Here is a 22,943-nt window from a genome sequence, read left to right as displayed (position 1 = left end):
GGGCTCCCTGCCAGCGCCGCAGCTGCCCAGCTACAGGCAGGCCCTGCCAGCACCGCTTACCAAGCCATGAGCAGGTCCAACAGCTTGGCAGAAACTCTGAGGCAGAAAGAAATCACTGTAGGCAAAGCTTCCACTGTATCCTTCTGGGCACACGGAGAATAAACATGGCATTTCCCCTGGCATCTTACCACGTGTGCTGCCAGCCAGTGGGGAAGCTCAACCTGGACCCACCTTTCGTGGAGAAAACAAACTTGGCTTCTGAAAGCATCCCTGAGCCTTGATGGGCACCTGTGCAGGACTCGGACCAGAACAAACAAGAGCTGGACACGACGGGTGGGAAGCAGCCAGCCCACCCAGAGCACAGCTGGAGGAGAGGAAACAGACCCTGGAAGAAAATCTGGCAGCTTGAACCTTTATTTTTAGTATTTTTTTAAAAAGCATAATTAGAAACTTTCAATACAGAAATAATCCTAGCAAACCATTTAAAAGTTTTGTTGTTCAACAGGAATTTCACATCAGGTCCACCAGGACACCAGTCCAGCCCTGAATTCCCCCTCCCCCACCCCCCCATTCATGCGTGTGACATTCAGCGGGACAGGCACGCTGTCATCACCAAATCACCCCACCACCTGGGTCTGGATGTCCAGTTGCCAGAAGCCACGGTGGCTTCTAGCCTGGGCTGGAAACTTCCAGGACCCCCTCCTCTTACTGCTTGAATTTGCAAGCACTGCCACACCAGTGTCACCTCAGAGCCGAGCTGTGGCCCACCCAGGAGGCCTGAGCTCTCCACACCCTCCACGGGACCTGTGGTCGCCAGGACGGTCCTGAGGATGGAGACCACGCTGTGGCTCCCAGCACCCCAACCAGACAGGGCTACCTGCTGTCACCCCACAGCACCGCCTTACCAGGCCCAGCGCTCCCACTTCATCCTGTGGCTCCAAAGTGAAGGCCTGTCACGCAGAACTATGGGCTTTTGGCAGTTTGGGGAAGTGGAGAAGAAGAAGAAACCCCCAGTTTTTACTGATTGAAACCCCATCAACAGTGACATGGAAAATCTGCAGTGAGATCTGTGATGTGATTGTCCAATCAGGGCTTGGCCTGGAAATCACCTAGGAAAGGAAATCTAGTAAAACACATCATGGTGTTGAAATAAATTATTCCCAGGTTACGTGATCCTTTTAGGGGAAAGGTGAATGAGGTGTCTCAAGGGGGGTGGGGGTGACAGTCATCCAGTGCAGATGACCCTGGTTCCTCCTCCAGGGCACCACGGTGGGTCAGAGCCAGCTCCCAGCCCCAGCGGCCATTCCTTCCCACTCACTAAGAAATCCTCATGCTACCTTTGTACTAAAACAGTCCTGTCAGTGATCCAGGGCTGCCTGCGTGCAGCTCAGAGACATCGTCCCCACAGCCCAGCGGCCCCTGGCACCCACTCCCCACACTCAAAGGTGCCTGGGGCTGCATCGGAGACCCAGGACTCAGCGGGAGGCCCTGGACCGACAGAGACCGGGGTGGGAGGCCCCTCCTTTCCCACCAACAAACCACCGGGAAGGCAGAGCCGCTCGGCCAAGAGCCCAGCTCCACGACGACAGGAAGCCATTCACTTTTTCTGAAAACACTGGACCCAAAGTGGGGCGGCCACAACTTTTGCTGCTGTGCCAACCAAACCTCAGTAAGAGAAAAAGAGTATGAGGAACTTAATTCATTTGATTTGGCTTCATTTTTCTTTATCTGTTAAAATGATGCTCCTTAGTCCCCCTGCAAGCCCATCCCTGCACAAACACACCCCTACCTTTCTGTTGGAACCAAAACAGGTTGGTATATAAATTAGAAGCCACGGCTCCCCTGGGTTTGTAGCTCAGAGGCATCTGGAACGCAGGACAAGAAATCCGTTGGCCAAAGGGCAGGAGTGACTCCTCCTGTGGAAATGAAGGGCCAGGCCTCTGATGGGAACCCCAGGCCCACTTCAAGGCCAGGTTTCCCCAGCTGCCAGAATGGTTACAGGACGGGATGGGGAGAGGAGGAAGCTGGGCCGGCAGAGGCCCTGGACAGGGGTGAGCCCCTACATGCCAGGGACAGACACCGACAGCCTGCAAGAGAGAACGAGTCATGTGGAGCCCACTTCACCAGCTCAGGTTGGCAAAAGGTATGTCTAGAACGTAATCCTGTCCCCTCAGGAAGCTGCTGGCAGTAAGTTGGGGTCGGGTGGGGAGGGGGCGTCGCAGCAGGCTGGCATTAGGGAGGCAAGAGCCAGAGCAGGACAAGGGTGATGCGCTGGTTAAAGCAATATACATTATGTACAAACTCCGGTTAATCAGTCCGCTCGGCTGGCAGCGTCCTCGCCGGGCCCAGGCGCCTTGGCCGGGGGGCAGGGGCGCCAGAAGGGAAGGGCAGGCTGTCCAACACCTTCTTGGCACTCAAGGGGGGAGGGGAGGAAGTGCCGATGGCGCCTCCCGGTACAAAAACGTGGAGAGAATTCTTTAAATAACGGCACGAAACAGTGTCCCCCGAGGAGAGGAGCCCCCTGGCCTGGGGCTGGGGGAGTGGCCGCAGGGCAGTCTCTGCAGTGGGCTGGGGGCATTAGCAGCAGCGTTTCTTTCGTTTACTGTTCTTCGTGAGCTTCACCACATCGTTCTGTTGTTGCTGCTGCTGTTTGGCTAAGTTGTCTTTCTTTGCTCGGAGGACCAGCTCTGTGATGCAGTTGAACATCTGTGAGGGTGAAGGAGGCAGGGCGGACCTCAGACCAGCGTGGAGGCCCCATCACAGCATGGCCACTTCCCTGCCTCCCCGGACCCAGCTTTCTAGTTCTACTGGTGAGTTTTTTTGTATGTGTATCTTCAAACCCTATCTAGAAGGAGGTGGTGAATTATAAAGGTCAAAAAGGAACAACATCAAAGACCTATGAGCTACGTCTCAGGGAAGGGGTTTTCCAGTCTTTCTCTTAAAGAAGAAAAAACTCCTCCTTTCCTTCCGTTGGACTCCGGACAACAAAGATAAAGGTGCCCCTGCGACGGACCAGAAGCACCCAGAGCCGGCCCACTCCATGCTACCTCACTGCACACCCTGCCTAGAACCTTCCCCGGACCACCCCAAGACCACCCCACAGCTCTCCTCCACTCCCGGGAAAGGTAGCAAGTACGTGACATAATTTGCTTCACTCATTCCCGCAACCCGGGAGGCAGAGGCGCTCACCCGACCCCAATCAATCTACACAAGGAACACTGGAGCGTGGAGAGGACTCAGGGCCCTGCCACAGGCCCCTAAGTGGAAAAGCCCACATTGTGACCCTAGCCTGACGCGGGCGCCCGGGGTCCCTGCCATCAGGCAGCCCGAGCCCAGGATGCAGGGGATTCGGTGCCCCTGGGCTCCACACCCCACGGGCAGGACCCTCCCAAAGCCACGAGGGCAGCCAGCCTGGGCTTGTGGCAAAAGGTCCTGCTTTTCTCCAAAGACTCACAAGCGCTTTCCAGCAGCCGCAGCATTAAGTGACAGGAGGCTGCCCTGGTCCAGAGGCCCAGCCAGTCTGAGGGGATGTGCATCCCCAGAAGCCTCAGGGGGCTCGCCCGGACACCCACCCGAGCAAGCTCTGGAGGCCACAGGAAAGCTAGCTGGTCTCTGCAGGAAGCCAAGGCCCCAAGGAAAGCCAGAGAGCAGGAAGAGGTGACAGTGGGGAGGGCAGGGGAGGGACGGGGAGGCAGAGGACCGAGTGGACACCGTGCACGACTGTGGTGTGGAGCACGTCATAGTTTGACTCAGCATCTCACAAGCTGGAACCTGTTTCCCATTTGAAACATGGGACTAATTTACCTCAGAGGACTGTTGAGATATGAGGTGGCACCTGTAGAGAGCCTAGCTCAAGGCCTAGCACACACAGGAGGCACTCAATCAACGGCCGTTACTGTGACGTTTTCTGTCGGCCACCTGGATGCCCCAGGCAGGCCAGGGTGGGGCAAGGAGGCCATGGTGGTGGAGCAGAGCTGGGCCACGCTCACCCCCCGCCCCTCCGGTGCAGGCCTCACCTCTTCCACGTTGACATTCTCCTTGGCGCTGGTCTCAAACAACTGGATCCCCATCTGCCCGGCGAATTTGTAGGCGTCTTCTGTCTCCACCACCTTCCGCTCAGGGTCGTCATTCTTATTCCCCACTTCAAGGCAAAGCAGGGTCAACCCAGCCCCGTGGGAACGCCCTGCCACCCTCCACCCCACTGTCTACCCTGCTGGGTCCAGCCTCACCTAGTATCCGGCACACGTCATCACAGTTCTGGTTGATTTCGTGAAGCCACCGCTTGACGTTGACAAAGGATTCAGCGCTGGTGACGTCATAGACCACGATGACCCCGTGGGTCCCCCGATAATACCTGTAGGACCAGGGTCTGCGTCAGAGCTTCAGCCTAAACAAGAGTAGCCCCTTCACAGGACCCGCCTGCCTGCATCCAGACAGCGGCTGGGAAACGGCGAGGGGCGAGTGCTTTCCCCCAACACGCCCGGTGTCTCCTCTCCCTCCGGCCTCGGCTGGACATCCAGAGCCCAGGCAGCAGGTAGGACGCCGGCAGCACTGCTGCTCATGCTGTGCCCCAGGCACGGTAAGTAGGGAGCGCTCGGCCCTGCGGTGGCCAACCAAACTGTTCAGAGGCTGCCAACAGCTTGAAACTTCTTTGAAGTTTTATTTTTAAAATTCAGGCAATGTTCGCATTTGACATATTACCACTGTCCTCTTTTTAACATTCAAAACTTTTTACTGTCCTCAAATCTGTCATAGTAAAATGCCATTCCAAGAACACGCACCACTTGTGAAGCCTGCCAAGGTCTGTTCTCACTCCCCTGGGTGCAGGTGGGCACCTCCTCTCCTGCCACTCCAGGCTTATCCAGGCCGGGGGGCAGGTAGGGCATGGAAATGACCTGGGCATCAGGACGCATCCAAAAGCACAGACCCCGGTGCCTAAGGTCAGCTGGAAGGTCTGCAAGGCAGGAGGATGTGAACATTCCCCTCCAGACACCACATCCCCCTTCACTCACATGGTTCAGGAGGACAGATGGAGGACATCAACCCTGGAAGGAAGAGGAGGACAGAGCCTCACACTTCTCCAGAGAGCCTGCACTGACCCAGCGGCCAGGTGACACCCCCTGCCCTGACACGTCACATCACCCAGCGCTGCAGAGATTCTCACTCACCAGGGGCTTCTGAGAACAACGAGGGTAAGAACCACTGCCTGCAACAGGCCGTGCTCACGGGTAGACGGGGACTCCCCCCCCAACCCAGCCCATAGCACCTCCGCCCTCCCAGGGCTCATCAGGGCCGCAAGCCCATAGGAAAGCGGCCCCTCCCAGGTGGCGGTTCTGAGGCACCGCAGGCTGCACGAGGATGGAGCCGGCCAGGCTGGCAGGTGCAGCTGTGTTCTCACCTGCCTGCCCATCAGCACTCTGGCCGACTCCTCATAGTCGAGGCCCGATCACAGGACACAGGTCAGACGAGCTCCTTCTATGAAAGGCTGTGGGGGCCCTGGGAAGGTTACTGCGTGCACCTCATGGCACCTCGGTTTCCTCAACTGTAAAATGGGGGTACTAGGACTTAACTCTTGGGGTGGTTGTGAGGACTAAGGAGATAATACATATTTCCACAAGGGCCAGCTCTTTATTATCACTATTACTATTCCTTCAGTGACAATCTGGGCCCCCGACGCAGATGGAAGAAAACCAAGGGACAGCATGGCAGGCAGCAATGTCAGCAGCTTCCCCAGGCCGGCCACCAAGGCAGTGAGAAAAGCCCAGCCTCTCTTGCAACCCCGGCTCTCCACCCTCAGACACCCGCTGATGTCCCCCAGGAGCTTCATCTGCCTGCAACTCTGCCTTCCTGGGGACACAGCGCCCTGCCCTGGGGAGCCTGAACAATCAAGCCATCCAGGCCCTGCCCCTCCCTGCCCCCTAGAGCACCAGGTCATCACCTGGGTCCACCTGGTGGACACCCACCTGAGCAGGTGCAGGAGAGCATGCCGGGAACTGGTGAGGACAGATGATTGTCCCCCGCCAGCAAAGGACATGCAAGCAGTGGACTGTGTTTCCAGACCCTCCTTTGCTGAAGACAGCTGAAAATGCCAAGAAATGCGTACAGCCGCGGCCCCAGCACAAGCCACCACTGCTCCCCGGGACCCTCCGCCTTCTCTGGGACACAGGCAAGGGGGTGTCACCCGAGAGAACCAGTCCAGAGCTCAGAGCTCGGGCGAGGAGGGCACCGGCGTGCTGGGCTTCCACCTCCTCCTCCATCAGTCATCACGTCCACGCGCCACAACTTGGCTCTATGCCAGCACAGTGCCGGTGCTTCACACCCACGACCTTACTGATCTTTGCCACACCTGGTACAAGACAGGAGGGTCACCACGTCACCAGTGAGGACATAAGGCTGAGTGGAGTGAACTGCTGCAAGTCACAGCCCGGGCCTGAGCCCAGGGCCAGGTACGGAAGGGGCTTCCCTGCCTCCGCCTCGCTCTCTGCCCTCAGCACCCCACCCCAGCCCGCGCCCCCAGCCGCAGCTCAGGGTCAGTGAACCCCAGCCACCAGGAGGCAAGAAACAGTGAGGGGGACAACAGGGCGTTCTCAGCAGGCTAACAGGATGCAATTTTAGTTTTTCTTTTAATGCCCTGAATCAGAAAAGGCCACGTTACTGCCCCCAGATTGCCCCAATCCTTGGAAGAGAACAAACTCCTAAAACAAACTCCAGACTCCTTCCCTCAGCCCCCAGGCAGGCCGGCCAGCGTGCGGCACTCCCCCTTCTCGTGCAGACCCAGATTGCCTGCAGGCAGTGGAGTTCTCCCCCAGAGGATGAGGGAGGCAGTTCACCCTCTTCCCGACGCCCTGGAAGGAGCTGACCTCAGGATGGCCGGCTGGGCAGGGCCGTGCTTCTCTGCTGAAAGGTCTCAGGCTCCCCCACCACACTGCCCTGCCTGGAGCATTTCTTGTGGCCACAGGCCCAGTATCCTCGGGTGCCCTGAATTCCCTGACTGGTTTTAACCCACAGGAGGCACCAGAGCATCTGCCGTCTGCCTCAGCCCCAGTCCCAGTCCCTTGGCGGTGGAGGGCCAGCAGAGAGCAGGGCTGTGGACCAGTTAAAGGCAAGAGCTTTGGCATCAGCCAGACCTCAGTTCAACTCCTAACCAAGCACGCTAGGTTACTTCACCCTCTCTGGGCCTCAGTTTTCTTGTCTGTAAATTGGAGATACTCACAGGACTTTTTATCAGGATTAAATGAAATGAAGCAGGTAAAGTCCTTGGCGACAGTCCCGGCCCAGAGTAAGGATATCTGGGGTCAGTGCCCATTCCTCCCGACCCCGACAAGAGGTCTTGGTCTTATTCAGGCCTAGATGCTTGGGCTGCCCAAAGCTCATGATGTCTATCCTACCCCAAGGACCCCCTGACCCCAGCTGCCCTCCTTAGCTGAGGCCTCACTGGCAGCTGCCAAGACACAAGGGGGGCTCAGGCAGCTCATCGGGAAGTAGTTGCAGAGACCTGCCTTGGGCAGCCCCCAGGACTGGGGACCCCCGGGGTCTCGGGGAGTCACAGATCACGGCACATGTGCTCACCACAGGGCTGGCCCAGTGACAGAAGCCCCCCCCCCGCTCCAGGCCTGCTCAGGCTCTGGCCCCTTGAAGCCCCTTGACCAGGGCCACCCACCCGCCCAGCCGGCACCCCTGGACACCCCGACACTCCCAGCCACCACCGTGGGGGCTCTTCGGCCCTCACACTTCCCACCCCTCAGATCCTGAGCCGCCTCTGGATGGGTGGCCAGCCGGGGGTCTGCCCCATTTTCACCCTGCCGGGAGGAGACAAAACTTCCTCGTGCCTTCCCAAGAGCCCCACTCACACAGGCTCTGCTGGGGAAGGCAAAGGAGAGGCCGATGGAAGAAGCGACTACTCCAGGCCAGGCGCTGGCTCCTGCTCTGCACACACCCCAGTGTGGAGCCCAGGCGCTGCCCATCACAGGGAGCAGGACACCCTCGGAAGCTCCCTCGTTTGTAAAACAGGGATGATGAGAGTACCAGCTGCAGGGAGCTCAGTGGAATCATCCATGTTCACACGTGGATGTCCCCAAGCGCACGGGACTCGGCATTAAAGCAAATCCCAAAGACAAGCCCTCTGGGAAACTGAAGCAGAGCAAAAATGTAAACTCCCAAGTGTCTGCCTTCATAGCCCTGCTCTTTCCTGGAACCTGTTCCATTAACCAACAGCCACTCCACAGGACCCCTGCGGTCTGGAGCTCCAGCTAGGTTTCCCTCCTGTTTACAGCTAAGAATCACAAAGGTACTGCAGCAGCAAAGGAGGACAACCCTCAGCGTGAGCTGGGTTCCCAGCAGACAGCTTTGGGGAGGCGGAGGAGGGGCCGCCCAACGGCCTCCCACCTACCAGCGCTCCTTCCGGGCCTCCCAGCAGAGAGAAGCCCCCTCCCGGAAGTCAGGGTGGTGACGGGAGCCTGCACGGCTGACCCCACGACCCCGGCTATCACAGCTGACACCTAACAAGAGCACTGTCATTGCCTAAGTGTTTCACCACCTGGCGAAGCCAACATCACCACTGCTACCCCATTTTAAAGACAAAGGAACCAAAGGCCAGAGGGTCAGCGGACTGGCGCGCGCTGCCCCGCCCGCCCCAGAGCTGCCACGCCACACCCCCTCCTCTTCTTGCAGCCTCAGGAAGAGGAAGGGCCCCACTCGATGCCACCCACTGCAGCCGGCAAGGAGCTCACCTCCCAACAGACGCGGGGGCCCGTCCCAGTGGCATGTCTATCGTGACCCGGCACTAGTGGCTCAACTGTGTCTGAATGTCGATGGCAAGGGGTCTGAGCGGGAGCAGGGCTGGCCTGACTCACGTGGAGGTGATGGTGCGGAAGCGCTCCTGCCCGGCTGTGTCCCAGATCTGCAGCTTCACTTTCTCCCCGTTGATCTCCACAGTCCGAATCTTAAAATCCACTCCGATCGTGGTGATGTAACTACCTGCACACACACAGATGTTAGCAGGGCCCACAGGCCGCCCTGGTCAGACCACACCCTAAATGGCACAGGTGACCCTGGGCTCCACCATCCCGCCCCGCCCCGCTCACTCCAAGTGCCTGGAGGACACAGCCCTGAACAAAAAAGACAAAGTCCGAGCCCCAAGGTGAGGGCAACAGACAGGATACAATGAAACAAAGTGATAAAGAAGACAATTTCAAGAGCAAGGAGTGCCACAAAGGAAATAAAACAGGGGACGTGACTGGGGGGAGGGGACATGCCCCTCTACTAGAGTGGCCGGGGCACGGACACGTTCACTGTGGTCTGGGAACGGTGGGAGCCTATGATGCATTCCGGGCTTCTCTTTTCTAGTCCAAACATTTTAAATGACCCACAAAATTAACTTCCTAAAACATAAACAAGTCATATGCACACTACTATATGTAAAATATATATATCTATGTACAAATAAAATAGATCACTAATAAGGACCTATTATATATATAAAACAGGAAACTACTCAATACTCTGTAATACTCTGTATGGGAAAAGAATCCAAAAAAGAGTGCATATATGTATATGTATAACTGATTCACTTTGCTGTACAGCAGAAAGTAACACAACAGTGTAAATCAGCTATACTCCAATAAAAACTAAAAAAATAAAACTAAGTCCCGACCTGCAATTTGAAAAACACTGCTCCAGGCAGAGGAGACAGCAGCAAACGTAGCAGTGGTGTGTGGGGGGAGTGGCCTGAGGTCAAGCACACGGAGGGAGGCAGGTTGGGGGTGGAGGTGAGCAAGGCCAGATCTTGGCCTTTGTGCCATTTTCAAGAGCTTGGACTTTCTCTTGTGTGTGTGACAGGGAGGCATTGAAGGGTTTAATCCAAGCATGAGCTGCATTGTAAATAGCTCTCTTGGGGCATCTGTGTGAAAGATGGAGTTAAAGAGAATTTTTGGCAACAGAATAGTCCTGTCCAGGCTTACAAAGGCCCGAATGCTAGAAGAGCCCATGTTCTCACTCCATTTGGAGCTGACAGTGTGACCTGGTGCCGCAGACATGACACACACACAACTAACTCTATCAAGTGTGTAGAGTGGATAGGAAAGGTCAAAGTTCGAAGTGGGGTGGAGATCAAGGAAGGCTCTCGGGCGCAAGTCACATTTAGACCTGGCTTGAAAGAATAGGTATGATTTCAAAGGTTGAGATTAGCACGGGGAAAGACATCCCACCCAGAAGAAAAGAACTGAGGCAGCACAGAGGACAAGGCGGCATCTGGCTCTGCGGGGACTGGATTACACCAAGGAGAGCAGCCCAGCACCTAGTGCTGTGGGCACTTGATACACAGCTGATGGCTGAATAAGTGAGCGAGCTAGTGAAAACACAAAAAAGCATGAACAGACAGCATGAGGTAGGAAGCTGGAAAGGTGAACTGAAGATAGATTATTAAGGCCAGTGGTTTTCAACAGAGGATTGTTGAGTCCCCCCCCCCAGAAGACTTGGCAATGTCTGGAGACATTTTCGGTTGTCACAACTGGGAGGGGGAAGGGTGCTGGCATCTAGTGGGTGGAGCCCAGGGAAGCTGCTCAGCATCCTTCAATGCACAGGACAGTCCCCACAGCAAAGAATTACAGGGCCCAGAGCGTCAGTGGTGCTACAGTGGAGAAACCTTGCTGTGAACTCTGCTCACTTGAGAGGACCGCTGAGGTTTTTAAACAGAGGAAACCCTGCCAGAGACATGCATTAGCAAGATGAACTCAGCAGTCTGGTACGGGATGGGCAGGAGCTGCTGTAATGCTTCAGGCTAGAACCAACAGCAGTCTGAACTGGTAGTAGAAATGGAAAGGAGGAGAGAGGTTGAAGAGAACCCTCCAAGAGTTGAGAGCTGACAGGAGGGGGAGTCAGAGGGACATAAGGAGGAAGAGGAATGTTTTCCAGCACAGTGAGAAGTGCCCACTAGTCACCATTCTCGAACAGGAGACAACAGCAATGACAAACCCCTGGTGTTTACTGAGAGATTACTTAGTCCTGGGGAATCCTCGCAGTAACCCTACGTGGGAGGGATGGGGATCAGTCCCACTTTTAAAGATGAGCTGAGACTCGGTCACACTCATGGTCACATAGAGAAGACAACTCTTTCCAATGTCATGCCACCAGGGGTGTGCAGGGCCACTGTCAGGAGAAACCCACCTCTCCCTCCCTCAAGAGAGAGGTGTCCACCACATAATCACTTCCTAAGTGAAGCTCGCCCCTCAACTGCATCACGGGAATTCCCAGAGGTAGTCACACATCAGTCCTCGATCAGAGAGGCCAAGACAGCCCGAAGCCTCTGCACTGAACCTTATGTGCTCGACCAATGAAAATGTGCCCCACTTCACCAGTGATCAGGGAAACACAAGATTGAACGAGCAGCACTTTTTGCCTATCAGCTGAGCAAAAATGAACACCACTAAGACCTAGTACCGATCAGCATTGACAAGGGGCTCTTTAGACCCCTTCAACTTAGTACAGCTTCTGTGAAAGGCGAACTGGCAGTACCTGTGAAAACTTTAAAAGCACATACCCCCTGACCTAGTAACTCCACTTCTATGCAAGAATAAACACAGTGTGTCCCAAGAAATACAGCACCACTTAAAACAGAGGCAACCAGAAAGCATGCACGCATCAAGAACACTGTTTATGAACCATGTGCATCCCTGCACAGCCCAGGAAGCTGCACAGCCATTCAAAAGTACCACAGGTCTGCATGTAGACGTGCAAGGATGATCCTTGATATGCCGAGGGGAAGGCAAGTGGCCGGCCCACAGCGTGTGGAGTCGAGGGAGAGACACACCACACTGAGCAGAGGCTACCAGGGCACCCAAGGTCGGGGTGGGGAGCAGCGCTCCTTTTTCACTGTACTGAGCCTTCCCGTTTGACACTTTATACAGGCATGTCCTAACTTGTCGTTTTTTCTTTCTTTTTTAAATGTTAGGACACAAAAAAGACCCTGAGTAGAAAAAGGATGGGCCTGCAGAAGGATTTTTTTGAACAACATAGATGAAGACCGACCACAGAGACTTCTAACCTACGCCCCCTCCTCCTCCTTCCCTGTCTGGCAATCAGAACGAGGACTTTTCTGATGTTAGGCAGAGGCCAGGGTGTTCTGGCGCCAGGGGAAGGGATGTTAAAACCAAAACACCCGGCAGCATCCCAGGGACACACTCACCTGAGAAAGTGTTGTCTGCAAAACGTAACAGTAAACTGCTCTTGCCGACACCTGCAGGGGAGAAAGCAGGAGATGAGAGGAGGTCCGGGTCCCCACTCCAACCCCTGCCCCTCTTCAGGGAGATGGTCCCGAGTCCTAACTCTTCAGAGGCACAGCAGCACCCATATCCCTCCCCAGCCAGTCTGGCACCAGAACACCTCTCCCCTTGGATCTCTGACCTCTTCCTCCATCTCAGTGTAAGACACGAGCTGGGCCCGTGTGAGGGCCAGGCCCAGCAACCCCAAGGAAGAGACTCAACGACGGACACGAAGCAGGGGAAGGCCGACCAAGTGATACTGGTCCCAAGGTGTGTCTAGAACGTAGTCCCTGGAAAACGCACGTCACACATGGAGCTTCGGTTTGGTGAGAGACAAGGGGCTGCCTGGCTGCAAAGCACCCTGGAGATCCTCAGGGCTGTTCTGCACACGAAGAAGTGAGGCGCAGACAACTCGAACCGACTGTCGGCCACCTTCACCCCGGCTGATGCCACGGGTGGCTGCATGGGCGGCGAGGGGGGCGTCCGCCTGACACCCCTCAGCCCAACAGCTCAGGGTGCTCAGACCATTTCACTTCCCACAGTCTCCTGTTCCAAGAACAGGCAGAACCCTCGTAAGGGTGGCTTCCCTTTACTTCAACACACGGCAGCTTTAGCCTGTGCCCTGTGTCCTTCTGTCCCCGCCCCCGGCCCCCCCCAAAGCCAGCTGGGTCAACCGAGCACAGAAGGAAAGCACTAGCACACGTAGGGCACTGCATGTGGCCGGCGCTTGGATGTTCCTGCAAGTCCAGCTGCATCTCTTAAGATGAGGTATCTGAGGCTCCAAGAAGCTACACGTCTGGTCTAGGGGCCTCGGCAGGGGCGTGGAGCTGGATCTGAATCCAGGGCTGTCCACCCTGGAGCTCCACGTCTCTTGCCAGTACGTGCTGCTTGGGAGGTCTTCTTGCATCTGCTTCGGGAAGTGGAACAAAAAAACCCAAAGTGGCTCCTGTGTCCCATGCCTGTCAGAGTCTTAGCAGCAGTGCTATCAAAGCTAGACGAGTGGAGATCTTAACCCAGGGTCTCAGACCCCACGCCTGAGCCCCCAGCTGAGAGCGAACTTTGAGTGTGTGTCCCTGGCTGTGGAGAGGAGCCCGTGCGCTCACCAGATACTCAGAGGGAGCTGCTGCTGCCCCATCCCCGGCTGACCCCGGCGTCCTCTCTGGGCAGTCCTCTCTGACGATCTCCTCTGGGGACCTCTCCAAGTGGGTGAGTCGCCCAGCGATGCCCAGAACTTGTCTCATGGAGTGAACCAGGGTCTGACCGTCCTGAAGACAGGCTGGGCGCAGCTCTGAGCAGACAGGTGCCGCAGCCCCGGTCCCCGCCGCTCAGCCGCAGCCTGCCGCGCTGGGGCCACTTCCTCTGCGAGGCTTCCTGCCCAGCCTGAGGAGAGCCCCAGTCCTGGGCTAGTCCCTCACAGCGCTCTGCCCAGCGCCAACACCCCATCGGCCCCGCCGGCTCCTTGCTTCCTCCTGGAGCCTCCTGGCCCGCTTACTCAGCAAAAGCCTTGTGTCTGGGCCACTGGGCCATGAGTTCCTCTAGGAAGGAGGTCTTGCTCCACTTGCCCTGCACGTTCACGGGGCTGGAAGCTGGGCCCAGCACTCAGTAGGGGCCAACAAAACACTGTTTAGTGAATATATGACTAAGCCAATGCCAATCACAGACAGCCATGCTACCCAACGCTACGGCTGCAGCAGTAAAAGGAGCCCAAGCAGTGGTGGTCAAACTTTCGGGGGGTGGCAGAATCCTTTTTTTAAGTTAAATGGTATCTGACTCGCATACGTCTAAGGGCGGGGGGTGCTGTCTGCGTGAAGCAGGTGTCCCCCCAGCTTGGCCTCTCCGGGTGCCCTTCATTCACCCCAAGCTCATCTGCAGAGCTGCTCAAAACCAGTACAGTCACCACGTCAACTGCTGCTTCAGGCCAGCACCCACCTCTGGCCTTGCTCTTCCCCCTGAAAGGAAGGGAAACCCACCCAGAGAAACACCGTTTCCTAAATATCCCTAAAGAAGCCACCTTGGGAACACACGCTGCTACCATCCACCCTGCAGCACCCACCCAGGGGAGGAAGTGAGGGGTACCAATCTGCCTTAACCACAGCCGAAGTCAACAGCTTTCCAAGGGCCATGTCCAGCACACACCCCAACAGGCCAGCCCCATCATCCTCGACCCTGCAGAGAGCACAGGCCCTGGCCCTTGATGCCTCTTGGTAGCGGGGAGACAGATTCTCTCTGCAGAAACCTTACCCACCACTCTCAGTCACCACTGCTCTCCCTGCATCAAACTCCTTCTTGCCCCTGCCTTCTGCCGCTTGCCCTACACAGATGCTCTGGTCCTCAAAACGCCTCCACAGAAGCCCCCACCCTTGGCTGTGCTCCTCCCTTGGGCTCTAGTTCCCTCATCCCTCTTTGCTTCAGTTCTAGACTGTTGGAGACCCTTAGACCTTTGAGTAAAGTGTTCTCAGGTTTAATCCTGGCTCAGGAACTAATTCCCTGTATAGGCTCAGACAGGTCACCCCCCCGCCGAGCCTCAGTTCACTCATCTGTGAGGTCGAAAGCTTCAACTAGACCTTCAACAGCCACTGCAGCCTCCGGGTTCTAAGGATGAGTCTGGCTGGCCCCATGGATCGGACGAAATGCTGTTACAAATCAGAGCCAATGTCAGAAGAGCATAAGAGAAAGTATACAAACTTAGGCACAAACAAGAGCTGCAAAATCTGAGGGGATGTATTCCAGAAGCATGTACAATGTGGCAGAGTGGGAAAAAGAGCTCTAGATTTATACAGAAAGAAACTAACACTCATTGAGGGCCTACTGTTTGCCAGGCCCCACACCAGCTGCTCACAAAGCATCATGTGCATTAACTCCTGGCTTTGCCTCTGAAGAGCTGTGTGACTTGGGGCAAGACAGTCAGCTACTCTGAGCCTTAGTTTCCTTATTTGACAAACCACACAGGCAACGTGTAAGGATCAAATGAGAGAGTGTCTATGAAACCGTTTGAAAAACCTTAAGGAATCATCACATAAGGAGCCAGGTTCAGGGGAGGGCGTGATGTTAGTCTCCTTGCTCAGTTGCCAAAACTTAGTTTGAACTTCAATGGCTACCATCTCCCAGCCTCATAAACATTGGGCTTTGAGTATCAGCTCACTGTCAGGAGAAATTAAACTGTAAAACATCCGTCTCCTCTACACAACGTAGTCCTACACACTCGGACTGAACAAGGAACCAGGTCACATAAATCTTGACCCAGTGAGTCTTCTCCCACACCTAACTTCTGAGTGAAAAATCAATACACCATGCAAAATGTACAGTGAAAGGGGCCAAAACCATCCCCTGGGTTTCACCAGGGAGAAAAGCCAATAGGGTGCATCTTCTGGCTAAGCTTATGCTTTTCATTTTTGTATATCAACACACAGGCCCCAGATGTCTTGCAGAGGGATAGGGACCCTGACCATGGTAGCCTGACTTTAACTCGAAAAGGAGAGAAATCACCCTGGTGCCAGCCCCTCAGAACCAAGGTGAGGGCTGAAATCAAAACCTGAAAGGCATAAACCTCAGGACCCCATGAAATGCCCGAGGCCATCTCCAAGAGCGAGGCTACACAGCTTGTCTGGTTTTCTTTCATTCAAATCACAATGAATCCATCCTCCTCCGCCTTTCTAACTCCTCCCCCAGCCACAGCTACTCTTCATCTCCCTATTTAGCCCCTAACTTTTCTCCCTTCCACCAGCAGCCTCAGAAGCCTCAGCCACCCTTCACCTGATCCAAACCACCAGCCATGTCCCAACCCGGCTCCACGGTGAGACCACGACCCACCCACCTTCCTGGTCCAGCTATGACACTGTCACAGCACTCCCACATCAGGGTCTGACAACCCCTTTGATTTGTTCCCCTCTTTCCTTAACAATCCATGGGTTCCACCACCAACCTGGCCTCTGCCTCCAGTAACATGACACTGCTGCCAACACTCAACTCAGGTCTGGTCTATAAGTCTGGCACGTTCCCAAGCCTCCCTCCCCATCATAAAATCCCAACACCTCAGCTATGCTCCCATAAACCTCCTGGGGCCTGCCTCCCTGACCCCTTGGTCACCCCATAAACCTGCTTACCTGCCACACTCCAAACACCTCTAAAACCCTCCACCCTGGGACTTCCCTGGTGGTCCAGTGGGTAACACTCCGCGCTCCCAATGCAGGGGGCCCGGGTTCGATCCCTGGTCGGAGAACTAGAGCCCACACACATGCCGCAACTAAGAGTTCGCATGCTGCAACTAAGGAGCCCGCCTGCCACAACTAAAACCCGGCACAGCCTAAATAAATAAATAAATAAGTGTTAATAAAAAAAAAAACCTCCACCTTTTCTCAGAAACCAGCCTATCTTTTCTGAAGACACTTGATATTCATTCATTCATCCAATAAGTATACATTAGGCATCTACTGGGTGTGAGGCACTGCACTAGGCACTGGAGAGGGAGCTAGGAGCTCTACAGGAGTGTATAAATGGTCAGAGCACTTTTGTAATGTTGGCCAACCCACCTCCAACACCCGTCTACCAGACAGTATGTAACAGCAAACACACACTGAGCACTCACTATGTGCCCGGCTCTGTTCTGAACACTGTGTGTGCATTATCTCATTGAATACTCAATCAGCCCAGTGAGGCAGATCCTATTACTATTCCATTTTACAGATGAGGAAATGGAACCATACAGAGGTAATAATGCAGCAGGAATGTACCAGGCCCTGAGCAAAGTGCTTTACCTGTCTTACCTCATTTAAATCTCACAGGAATCCCATGAGGCAGGTTCTGGGAATATGCCCATTTTACAGAGGAAGAAACCGAGGCTTACAAAGGCTACTGATAACACATCAACAGCGAACATCTACCTGGAGCTCACTTTCTGCCAGGTCGAGTGCTAAGCACTTTTCCAGCTGTATCTCATCCAATACTCACACCACCCAGCGAGGCAAGTCCCCACTTCTCAAATGAGGGAACTGAGGCTCGGAAAGGCGAAACAACTCGCCCAAGGTCAGAGTGAGGAAGCTGGTAGTCCCAGGACTCGAACCCGGGTCCCTCCAACTCCAGAGATCGCGCGACTTGACCAAGGTCATACATGAGGCAGGGGCCGGCGCGGCGAGTGGACCGGGCGCCCAGCCCCAAGCCCCGCGCACCCGGCTCCGCAGCCCGGCACCCCAGCCTCACCTCGGCGCGGCCCGGAGCCCCTCCGCACGCCCCTGGGGCCGCCGGCCGCCCCGCCCGCCCCGCGCGGGCCGGCACCTCCCCGCCCGCCTGTCCTCCCCGAGGCTCCTGCGGGCCGCGCCCGGCAGGGCCGACGCCGCCTCCGGCCGCTGCGGCCCTTACCGCTGTCGCCGATGATGAGCAGCTTGAAGAGGTGGTCGTAGTCCCGGGCCATGGCGGGCGGGGGAGGCGAGCGCTAGCGGGCGGGGTCGGTGCTGGCCTCGCGATCCGCAGCTCCCTCCGGGCTGCTCCGGCAGCGGCGGATCCACTTCCCGAACAAACAGCCGGAACTGACAGAAACACCTCCCTCCGCTCCCCCCTCCTCCTCCTCCTCCTCTTCAGCAGCCGCCGCCGCTGCCACCGCCTCCCTCCTTCCCGCCCCGCCCCGCCACTGCGCAGGCGCAGCGCCTGGCACCGCCTCTGCGCAGCCGCGGTCGCGGCCAGCCGCGCCCTCTCCGCGCTCACGCACGGCGCATGCGTCCTGGCAGGGTCTCGCGGGCGCCGACCGGTCTTCGCCGCGTCCCGTCTGTGAACGTCGCCGCCGCCAGCCGTCCGCGGCCCCCTGCCCGGAAGTCTCGGAGAGCGGAGCTGCGATCGAAACCTAACTGCAAGAAGCCGAGAGTGCCGGAGAAGCCCGGCCGTGGCCCGGGACGGACTCGCTTCTTCAAGACTCGCAAGCGCTGTGGAGACAGAAAGACTGGCAGGCAGTGACCGGTGGGGCGGCTTTTAGGCCGAGCTCCCGGTTTCTCGGGACTGGGGACTCGGCCACTTCGCTCCCTTCTGTCTGGACTCTGCCTCCGGTGTGCTGGCTCCGGGCCTTCCACCGTGTCCCGGGGCTGTGGACAGGACGCCTAGGCGGCTGGAGGCTGCGGAGTTTTACAGGACAGGAGCCGGGACGTAGCGTGTTAGGAGTGTGGCCTTTGACGTCAGCGCTGGGGCGAAGTCACATCCCAGCCCTGTGACCTCTTGAAGCCTGAGTTGCCCCGTTGGTAAAGCGGGGTGGGTGGTTCCAGATTCAGCGTCTCTTCCAGCTTGACGCAGAGCTTGGGAGATGAATGACCCGGCGTGTAAGATGCACCCCTGGGATCGACGGCAGCAGCTCCCGCGGCCTCTGTTGCACACCATCTACAGATAATAATTCTCCAAACCGCGTGGTAGGAAGACCTGGGCCGCAGAAGTTAAGCGGTATTCGGTTTATCATCAGCCCTAGGTTTTTTTTCCGGTTTTAGAGTAAGTTCCTACCTGCACTAAAAGTAGGATGCGCCTACCGCCATCCTCATTTGTAGAACTGCAGGGAAAAAATTTAAGTTACTTATAAGTTCTGTACAGCCCTGTCCCTTTCTAGTCAAGTACCTGTTGGATATTTCTACTTGTTTTCTCAAACTTCTTTTTATCTTGACTTTATACAAAATAGTGCTTGTGGAGTTTTTTTAAATGTACAAAAGCTTACCAAAAAGCACAAGTTACTGTTTTTCCCTCAGACCCACTCCTCACAGGTAACCCCTGTTAGTAAGTTTCTTGGATACCTTAAAATGCTTAGCAAATATTTTCTGAATGCATAAATGTCCTTCAATGAATTTTCTTTGCCTGTGCAATCACATGTGTATGTAAGTTGCCTTTTTAACAACATACTTAAACCTTCTGTCATTTCACAGCTGCGGGGTACTGGCACTCCATCATATGGTGGTATTTAACCACTCTGCTGTTGATAGGCATTCATGTTTATAATTTCTTGTTATTATAAACAGTGTTGCAGGGAAGATCCTTGAACAGCACATGGAGTGTCTGACTCAAGCTTTGAGTTGTTCTTCCAGGAGCTGAGAATCAGCCTGGTGATGACAAAAGAATATGGACTTGGGATCCAAAGGTACTAGCTGGGGAGGGGAGCTATTCATATGATCACTGAAAAAATGGTTCTTCTTGGTCTGGGAAAGGTTAGTGGGATCGCCTTTGATCCAACAGTTTTAGGAAGTATAAGGGAAGAAAGAAGCCTCAGAGTATTCCCCAGGCAAGCACATCCTCCCCTGACCAGCCAGTGAGGCAGGAGGTCACTCTAGATCATCTTCTCCACCTGCTCTGGAATCAGAGAGACTTTGGTTCAGATGCTTTGGAATCCTGGCTCCATCTCTTAAAAGCTTCGAGATTTTGGAAAAGTCACATCACAATGTCTCAGAGCCCCAGTTTCCTCAGAATAGTTATAAAGATTAGAGATATGTTTGCAAATTACCTGGCTCATATAGGCATGTGATAAACAGTAACTAATGCTGTTAAACCAAGGTCATTTTCCACTGACTCATTCATGCTTTCGGCCATTTCCTGTTGCAGACTCGAGCACACATGCCCAAGGCAGCCTCCTGATATCAGGGCTGTAGGATACTTCGAAGAAGTAGAACAGAATTGGCCATTATGAAGACCAGACTCCTGACTTGCCTGCCTTCTGGAAAGCAATAGGCATTAATTCCTTCATTTATTCAAGTAGCCATTTAATGAGTACTCACTATTTATTATGTGCCACAGACTATAGGATAGAGCTTTTCCCATCCAGGAACTTTCAGTCTCATCAGAGATAAGACACACTCATGAGAAATAAAATATACAAGACAATACAAGAGAGAAAATAGCTGTCAAGCAGCCTAGACTTCAGAGGAGAGCTATCACTTTCAGCTAGAATGATGGGGAAAGGATTTCATCATAAAGATTTCATGATGGAATTGGAATGTAGAGAGCTGTGAATGGCAGGTGTATTTAGATAGCTGCTGTCACAGCCGTAAGGATCATCTATTTTAGCTTTGGGGGAGAATCCCCTGCAGACCAGGATGTGTGCCTGGCTCCCAAAAATGAAACTGTGAGCACATTTTCCTCTAGAAGCATTGTTTTAAATTATCTAAACTACTATTCAATGACTGGAGCTATGTTATGGTAGCTAGATTATAAAGTCTATATTTAGAAATAGACATAAACTTTTGTGATCTGAGTTAAGTAGCAGTATGTGCCACTGATGGGAAACTTTGTTCCACTGTTCTGAACAGCCAGCTTACAGATGAGCTTTGCAGTACCACCTGTTCATACATTAGAAACTACAATAGGGAGGCATTGAAAGTTCTTGAGCAGAGGAGCAATATCAAAACCTTTTGGGGAAAGTTATCTGGTGCAAGCATGCAGGACGGATTTCAGCTGCAGAGCTTTAAAGGTTACTGCCGAACCCCAGGTGTGAGGTAACAGCAGGAAGAGACAGATGCAAAAGATAGTATGCAAAAGATATCTACCAAATTAGTGTTTTTTAAAAAATCACATAGGGAATTCCCTGGTGGTCCAGTGGTTAGGACTCTGCACTTCCACTGCATGGGCCCGGGTTTGATCCCTGGTCAGGGAACTAAGATCCCACGAGCCACGTGGCACAGCCAAAAAAAAAAATAAAATAAAAATCACAAAATTTACCTGACAACTGGATTCCTTTGCTAATTCAGTAAGTATTGTGTGCCTACTAGGTGCCAGGCACTGAGGAGGCAACAGGAGCAAAACAAAGCCCCACTCTCAGGGAGCTTATGGTACAATTGGGGAAGATGAGTCAACGTACATTTGAGGGCTTAGTGTGTGCCAGGCACTGACAGAGGAGCTGGAGATGTAGCAGTAAATAAAGCTTTAATATCCCTGCTTCTGTGGAGCTTACATTCTGAGAATGCAAATAAATATGTGTTAAAAGGAAAAACCAAGGAGTAAGGGGGACAGGAGTGTACACAGGTTTACAGAACAGAAAGTGATGCCGTGGAGGGGTGGGTATATACTGTTCATTCAGTAAGTTTGGTTGTGAATGAAAAGAGAAATGGAGTGACTGGTGAGAACAGTGGGGTGAATAATGTATTTTTCAGGATAGCGTAGGTAGAGGATTGGCAGCCAGTGAACAGTAAGGACTGAGCAGTAAGGGTGGAAGGAAGATGGGTTAGGAGCACTTTAAAAAGCTCAACTGGCAAAGAGGAGAGTAAAGAAGTGTGGTGTCAGAGGCTGAGGGTAAAGGAGAGGGACCCTCACGCCTGAGGTGCCTCAGGGTAGCAGTAGGAGAGACCGAGGGCCAGTGCGGCGGAGGCCTGCAGGGACCTGTGAAATCCACAATTCAGACTGGTCAGCAATGGATTCTATAGTTGCTGAAATAGGTATCGAAGGAGGAAGCATATGCTGCAATCATGTAATGGGGGAATTGGGTGTAAACAAGAATTGAGAGGGCAGGTATGCTGAATGTCGGACTTCAAATGAGGAGTGGGATGGGGCACCGTCCAACATGCTGGTCCAAGAGGGAAGGACTAAAGGGAACCATCTGGTCTCTCCCTTTGATGGGACTGGGAATTGGCCCTTTACCCCTCACCTGCATGCCTGAGGCCATATCAAGAGACTTGGCAATCACCGTGCCCTGCCCTTTGGTAGCCCCCCCAAATCAAGTGACCATGAAGTTCCTTGATTGCAGGGACCATCCTGATATCCACTGGGGACTAGCACATGGTAGGCACTTGGTTTCTGTTCAGTTAAAGTGAAACCACACATAGAATTTAAAGAGTTAGAAGGAACATCAGAAATAATCCGGTTAAAAAAAAGAAAAAAGAATCTGGTTGAACTCTCTTGGAATTTGCATTCTGTGAGGTGTGGGCCAAATTTGGGGTCTCTCACTATAACTCAGGGTCAGACTCCCTCCCACTAAACCCTTCAGTAGGATTTTTCTCCCATCTTCGAGATTAGATCACAGTTTTCAAAGTATGGGCTGGGGACACCAGGACTCCCTATGACCCTTTCAAAGGATCTGTGAAGTTGAAACATTTTCACAATACTGAGATGTCATTTGCCTTTTCCACTCATTCCTTACAAGTGTACAGTGGAGTTTTCCAGCGCCTGCATGATATGTGACATTGCAACAGACTGAATGCAGAAGGAGACATGAGAATCCAGAAGTGAAGAGGCTTGCAAAAATGCAGAGCAATGCCACTCTCCTCATTAAAATGGCTTTTGGGAGATGCAAGAGGGAAGAGATATGGGGACATATGTATAACTGATTCACTTTGTTATAAAGCAGAAATTGACACACCATTGTAAAGCAATTATACTCTAATAAAGATGTTAAAAAAAAAAAGACCCAACACAGCCAAAAATAAATTTAAAAATATAAATAAATAAATAAATAAAATGGCTTTTGTTTTGGAAAAATGTTTGTTATGGTTATTTATGCTAATATGTAATGGATTTATTCTTTTTAAACGAATTAATAATGCTTTTAAAGTTGACCAGTTTTGATGTCTAAGATGGTATCAGTAGGCAAATTACATATAAGCCAGAGCCCTTTGGGGTCCTCCATCATCTTTCACAGTGTGAAGGAGCCTTGAAGCAGAAATGTTTGGGGAACGCTGGGTTAGATACTGCTGCACCCAGCTTCCCACCTCCCTTCTTTATGGGAATCTAAATGGTAAGAAA

At 53.7% G+C, this 22,943-nt stretch overlaps 1 protein-coding gene and 1 long non-coding RNA gene across 3 annotated transcripts; one reads left to right on the top strand and one right to left on the bottom strand.

Moving 5' to 3' along the window:
• Positions 1-396: 396 nt before the first annotated feature.
• RAB35 (RAB35, member RAS oncogene family) lies at positions 397-17,807 on the bottom strand. Its single transcript, XM_082417609.1, has 6 exons — positions 17,613-17,807; positions 12,182-12,232; positions 8,853-8,976; positions 4,230-4,354; positions 4,017-4,141; positions 397-2,706 (listed from the first exon to the last, which is right to left on the bottom strand). The coding sequence occupies exons 1-6, from the start codon at positions 17,662-17,664 to the stop codon at positions 2,578-2,580; spliced, it is 606 nt and encodes a 201-aa protein (XP_082273735.1). The 5' UTR covers positions 17,665-17,807; the 3' UTR covers positions 397-2,577.
• Positions 17,808-17,906: 99 nt separating this feature from the next.
• On the top strand, positions 17,907-22,754 carry LOC309639855. 2 transcript variants are annotated; one of them, XR_014251887.1, is made up of 2 exons: positions 17,907-19,356; positions 19,815-22,754. It is a non-coding gene; the product is annotated as an uncharacterized lncRNA (long non-coding RNA). The 2 variants fall into 2 exon arrangements; XR_014251888.1 differs by having other exon boundaries at positions 17,938-19,356; positions 22,345-22,754.
• The last annotated feature ends 189 nt before the right edge of the window (positions 22,755-22,943 follow it).

Source organism: Balaenoptera physalus (genome assembly GCF_965194825.1).
Source record: "Balaenoptera physalus genome assembly, chromosome: 12".
NCBI lineage: Eukaryota > Metazoa > Chordata > Mammalia > Artiodactyla > Balaenopteridae > Balaenoptera > Balaenoptera physalus.
Note: the sequence above shows the minus strand (reverse complement) of the source record. Positions and strands in the feature narration are given on the sequence as shown.

Coding starts and splice junctions, on each gene's coding strand:
- RAB35 (XM_082417609.1), bottom strand. CDS start 17,664: ATGGCCCGGGACTACGACCACCTCTTCAAGCTGCTCATCATCGGCGAC. Junction 8,977..12,181: donor TGCAGACAACACTTTCTCAG/GTGAGTGTGTCC, acceptor GTGTGTGTGCAG/GTAGTTACATCACCACGATC. Junction 4,142..4,229: donor TGACGTGTGCCGGATACTAG/GTGAGGCTGGAC, acceptor TTTGCCTTGAAG/TGGGGAATAAGAATGACGAC.